We start from the raw sequence: 6,194 nt of genomic DNA on the forward strand, positions 1-6,194 counted from the left end.
GAAGATAAATTTGGACCACGCCCTTCTATGAAAATCTTGCTGAATTGATGATTGTTTCCAGTTTTAATTAAAAAGAAAACCTTTCCAATTCAAACGCTAAAACTTATAAGTGTTTAGTGATTTATGAAGAAACAATAGAAGCGGCATAGAAATTAATTGAAATGAAAATTTAAGCGTCGCAGTTGCGCGTGAATTATTATCGGCAGTCGCACGTGAGACACCGAGTTGTGGAGGCGCGTATTCGATTTGAGTAAATTTTAGTTTTGAAAGTTTCTAGCCTCCTAGCCTTGTATTGCTGAACAAATGGATAAAAATACAGTGACTTTCCACAGTAGCTTTTATCGGTTATGTGCCAGTGTTTAGTGTGCTTCACATGAATGATTTTCTTTCCACAAAAAGGAACTGACACGTGGAAATAAAATTAAAATACTTTTAGCTTGATTACGTTAACGTCTGAAAGTCAATGCTCTTCATTAAGACTCAATGATCATGTCAACGATCCCATTGAAGAAATATTCTTTTGGTAAGCATTCAAGCTTTTGTACTCTCAATTATACATTGTATTTACAATTAGAATTTATCTCCTCAAAAGAAACTCGGAATGGCATTAAATAATGTTATTAGTCTGATTCAAGGGAATCGCGAAAATTGGAGTCGCGCATTCATAATTTATGCTAAATACCTCATTTGCAAACAAAGCTAAAGTTTTAAACAAAGGATATTTTATATATTTTATTAAAACTATTAAGACAGTGCGTCAACTGGTACAAAAAAATCTGGCTATTCATACCGAAATTTCAGCATATATATTCTCGTCTAAATATTAATTTTCATTAAGAGTTTTTAAATGGTGAAATTAATGTAAATTAATCTCTGGACGAATCCATAAATATGATGATATTTATTTGAAGAAATTTATTTCCCTCAAGTTCAAAGTTTGTAATCTTTAGTTTTTTGCTCTTTGTAACGAATCAATAAGAGCAGTTTTATTATTGGATTGCTGAAAAGTAAAGTAACTAAAAATTACAACTTTACAAATTATTAAATTTGTAATAGAACTTGAATAATTAAATAAATGAAATCTCAATTTCAAAAGTTGACGATATAAACAAATCTTCAAAGATAAAATTGTCTGAGCAAAAGATTTAAGAAGATAAGTGATTCATATTTGCCCTCCTTATATATACATAGAAAAAGTATATGCTAACGAGATAGGAAAGGTGGAACTTTATATCTGACAAATGCTATTTCTCTATTTGTTGAGTAATATATAAATAGTTTTAATCTTAAATCAATAATAGAATCCAACTGAAGCTTTAGGATGATTTTTTAAAATTAGAAAGCTTTAATCTTATTTTTCGACTTCTTTAGTCGAGAAAATTTATCTCTTTCATATCTAATCTGATATATTAAAAATTATGATAAAATTTTTTTATTAAAATTATGAATACTTATCATAGCGATAATCGATATTTAACGCACGTGGAGTCATCCCGAATTTCGAGACTTAATTTGATTTTCATGTTATTTTATTTCAGAAGATTAATAAAAGTCTAAGAAAAAAATGTGAAAGAAGTTGAAGTTTAGAAAGTTTTTAAATATTCATGCTCGCCTTAGTCGGGTTGGAGATTGATCAGATAATAATGATAATGTGAGTTTAATCAGTTTTTTTTGTCGCTGTTATCAATTCAGACAAAAGGTAAACGTCGACTAAGCATCAATTAACTTAATCTTATATTTGACTGGGTTAAATAACCCTCTTTTAAGATCAATTTGATTTTATGAAACCATTTTTTTATTTTATTTTACGATATATATTGAAAAATACAGTTTTAGAAGGAGCTTTAGTCTTCCAAACGCTTTAAGAATAACTTACTAAATATTATATTTCTAAAATTTTTAAAAATGGTTTATAATTTACAATTATTAAACACCTGAAAATTATTCTTTTAATTTTAACACCTAAAGACATAAAAAAACAAAAATTCAGAATCAAGTATTTGTGGCTATACAAATAAAAATATTTAAATGTTTCAGATATTAAGATTGTTTAATTTAACTTTGAAAGTTCAAATTAGAACAAATAATAATGTTAAGCACTTGAACTTAAGTAATTTTGCATTCAAGCTCTTAAAATTCAAACGTTCGGGGTAAAAAACTTTCAAAATTGAATTATTTGATATTCGAAAGTAGATTGAAAAGCTTGCATGGAAATTTTTGCATTTTTAAATTAAAAACAGTTCAGAATCGACTAAAGCACTGTAAAATTTGCACTGGAGCGTCCGAAATGTCAAAAATTCCAACTGCAGTATACAATATTGATTGTCTTAAAAATAACAATGCGAAGTTTAATTTTTTTGAATTGAACAATTTTAACTTGCAACTTTGGATACTTGCTGTTTGACGTTAAAATTTGTTTCAACAGCTTTTAAAGTTTAAACTTAAATATCTAAAAGTAAGTTTTCGAAATTGAGCAATTGTAAATTGGAGTATGATAAAATTAATTAGTTTAGTAGACGACTTTTCAATTTCCACATCAGATATTCAAAACTAAACTAGGTATGTCGAATTATGCGTTTCGAAATAAAACATTTTTTAATTGATGCATTCCAAATTTATTAATTTTTAAAGATCCAGTATAAATTCGAAATTGAAAGGCTCGAAAGTTTACACGCCGATAACAAAGAAGAATGTTCCCTTCTATAACTGTACTAAGAGCAAACTGTAAGTAAGTGACGTTGTATTTTAGATCGACTTTACTATTTCCAGGTATAAGTGAATCAATCGTAATCGCAAAGTCGCGTACGAAAGTTTTTCCTCAGTATAGCAGAATTTAAGGCACTCTAACTTGAAACATTTTTTGCTTCGAAATTCCGAATTAAACCTCTTAAAATTGGTACAATTCATATTGAAGCATTCAGTGAACAATTTTAAAAAATCTGCCCTCTTGCGGGCATATTCTCGTCACGCGCCGCTGATTCGCTCGCAAGTTTGACCATGCCTAGGGAGCACGACTGTTGGTTCTCGCGCTTCGCGCTCAATACTGTATTTATCTCGCGCTTTGCGCTCGATAATGTACTTACCTCGCGCTACGCGCTCGATCTTTGTGCACAGACTTTTTAAAACTAAAGGTGAAATCATCGACAACAATAATTTGATGATTGTGAATTCTCTTTCTTAAAGCTATTTCGAACTTAACGAGCACATTGTTATCACGTATCTCGTGCTTCGCACTCGAGTTTATCCCTGAAATTTTATTTCATTCCCATAAAATTATATTATTATAATTTATAACTTGCATTGGTATTAAAGCAGACGTAGTTTCATTGTTGCAATTAAAAACAAATGTGCATTCTTTAAAAAAATTCGTTAATAAACATTTTATTTCAACTTTTGTCGTTTTTCCATAAACTGAATTTGCTCATTTCCAATGTTATTTTTATGATTCGCGCGCCTAAGGCGGCAAATGTTGGTTCTCGCGCTTCTCGTTCAATAATATATTAATCTTGCGCTTCGCGCTTGATCATGTATTCACCTCGTGCTACGCGCTGGGTCTTTGCATTTCCCCCAAAATCGTGCACAGACCTTTTAAAATTGAAGGTCAAAATATCGACAACTTTAAGTTGATGATTGTGAATTATCTTTTTTTTTAAAGCTCCTTCGGCCTTAACGAGCACGTATATCATTACAATTCATAACTTGCATTGGTATTAAAACAGACGCAGTTTTATTGTCCCATTTAAAAACAAATACGCGATCTTTAAAAAAATTGTTAATAAACATTTTATTGCAACTTTTGTCGCTTTTCCATAAACTGAATTTGCTCATTTCTAATGTTATTTTTATGATTTAAACTTTACTTATACGGTCTACTGAGCAGCCTTACCGTCTTTTACATTTTCATCAGAGAAGGCATTAGATTTGTGTAAAATTTGATCCCCTCCCCCAGTTTTTGTCAAATGTCCACGTTTTGAGACCCCCTGAATCCGAAAAACAGGTTTTTACGAATGTGTCTTTCTGTCTGTATGCCTGTCTCTCTGTAAACACGATAACTTTTGAAGAAATTAATCTATTAGATCGACCTTTGGTACACTCGTTTAGTGTCCTAAACTAAAGGTCAAGTTCGTTAGCCAGCCATTTTGGATGAAAATTTAAAAAGTGGGTACATTTTGAATGTTTTTGAGACCACTTTTCTAAAAATTCAAAAATTCTCTGTACAATCATTCATAGAGTTCGAAAAATTTAACAATTTATCCTTAAGATTTTTTTTGAAAAATCAAAAATTACTAGAGTTAAAGCATTTTCAAAATCTAGAAAAACAAACTAAAATGAAAAATTTAAGCCAAACAACGCATGATACGAAAAAAAGTCTAGAGAAGAAAAACGTTGCTTTTTGAAAGCCCTACAAGATTATGATAAAAACTTTTTTCAATTTGGTCAAAAAGTTGAAAATTCAAAATTTGATCGTAAAAAAAATTTTTGAGACCACATTGTTTCAAGATGTAAAAATCCTATGTTTGGTTGTTCATAGTAATTTTAAACTGAAACAATTTATCCTTCTGACTTTTTTTATAATAAGAAAATTATCAGAGTCAGAGCATTTTCAAAATCCAAAAAAAAAAATAAACTAAAATGAACATTTTAAGCCAAACAACGCATTATATGAAAAAAAGTCAGGAAAAGAAAAACTTTGCTTTTTGAAAGCCCTACAAGATTATGATTACAATTTTTTTAATTTGGTCGTATGGTTGAAAATTCCAAATTTGATCATACCAGAAATGTTTGAAATCACATTTTATAAGATTTAAAAATTCTATGTACGGTTGTTAATAGTACTCAGAAACTCAAACAATTTATCCTCATGGCTTTTTTCTATAAAAAGAAAATTATCAGAGCTAGAGCATTTTCAAAAAAAAAAAAAACTAAAATGAACATTTTAAGACAAAAAATGCATGATATGAAAAAAGTCAAGAGAAGAAAAACTTTGCTTTTTGAAAGCCCTATAGGACTATGATAACAACTTTTTTAATTTTGTCGAGAAGTTGAACACTCTAAATTTGATTGTACCAAAAATAATGAAAAATCGAAATATTCAATTTTTTGGTCAAACTATGGAAGATACGAAAAAAATGAAAAAGCTCAAATTGCGCGCCCTGGAAAGAACTACAAATTAAGAATGAATCACTTTTCGATATAAGCTACGAGAAAAAATGAGACAAAACTTGTTCATCCAAAAAAGAGCTATAATTTTTGATAGGACAGTTAGTTTTTGCTTTAGTCGTAAAAAATAACATTCCAAATAAAAATATTAAATTTATTTAAAAAAACGATACAAGGTATGAATTTAAATTACCAGACAAAAGTTGTTCGCCTAAAAAGATCTATAAATTTATTATTAATTATTCTTCGATAAGACGAGTAAATTTTCTTTTAGTCGTAAAAGATAAGATTAAAAATTAAAAAATTAACTTTTTGGAAAAAGCACAGAAAAGACGAAAGAGGACATAGGCTCCTATAAATCCTAAAAGTAAGTTTTCGAAATTGAGCAATTGTAAATTGGAGTATGATAAAATTAATTAGTTTAGTAGACGACTTTTCAATTTCCACATCAGATATTCAAAACTAATGATAGACCCTATATAGGTTCCTGTATTAGACCCTATGCAGATGCGTAGTTTTTATTTAATCGTAAAAAACAACATTAAAAATAAAAAATGATAAAAATAAGGAACTAAGAATTAGTATGATTTAATTTTTATGCATATTATGAATTGTAATGGTATAAATTTATTGTAATGATACATGTTTCAGAGCAGCTTAGAATACAATTTAAAGCAAAATAAGAAACAAATACAAAAATAATCATGATAAATACAATTTACTTTTTATTTTGCAATTTGTTAATAAGTAATCTCTGGCAGAGTTACATAAAAATGTATTATAATTTATATAAAAGTGTTGTGTATAATGTAGAAAAGTTGATATGTTGGACAAAATCGAGTGCGAAGCAGGAGATACGTGATGAGAGTGTGTTCGTTAAAGCCAAAAGAGCTTTAACAAAAGAGAGTTCAAAATCACAAAATTACAGTTGTCGGTCGGTTCACCTTTGATTTTAAAAGGTCTGTGCCCGAATGCGGAAGAAATGCAAAGACTAAGCGCGGGCAGAATGTGCCCGCGTAACGGGCAGATTTTTA

General features: G+C 29.2%; 1 protein-coding gene across 1 annotated transcript in view; it reads left to right on the forward strand.

Annotated features, from left to right (window-relative positions):
- Positions 1-225: 225 nt before the first annotated feature.
- The window catches only part of LOC117180128, a 28,152-nt gene continuing 22,183 nt past the window's right edge, over positions 226-6,194 (forward strand). Inside the window, exon 1 of the mRNA XM_033372471.1 lies at positions 226-523. Within this exon, the coding sequence (XP_033228362.1) occupies positions 484-523 (40 nt within the window). The 5' untranslated portion in view covers positions 226-483. The remainder of the gene's footprint in view (positions 524-6,194) is intronic.

This window comes from Belonocnema kinseyi, chromosome 9 (genome assembly GCF_010883055.1).
Source record: "Belonocnema kinseyi isolate 2016_QV_RU_SX_M_011 chromosome 9, B_treatae_v1, whole genome shotgun sequence".
NCBI lineage: Eukaryota > Metazoa > Arthropoda > Insecta > Hymenoptera > Cynipidae > Belonocnema > Belonocnema kinseyi.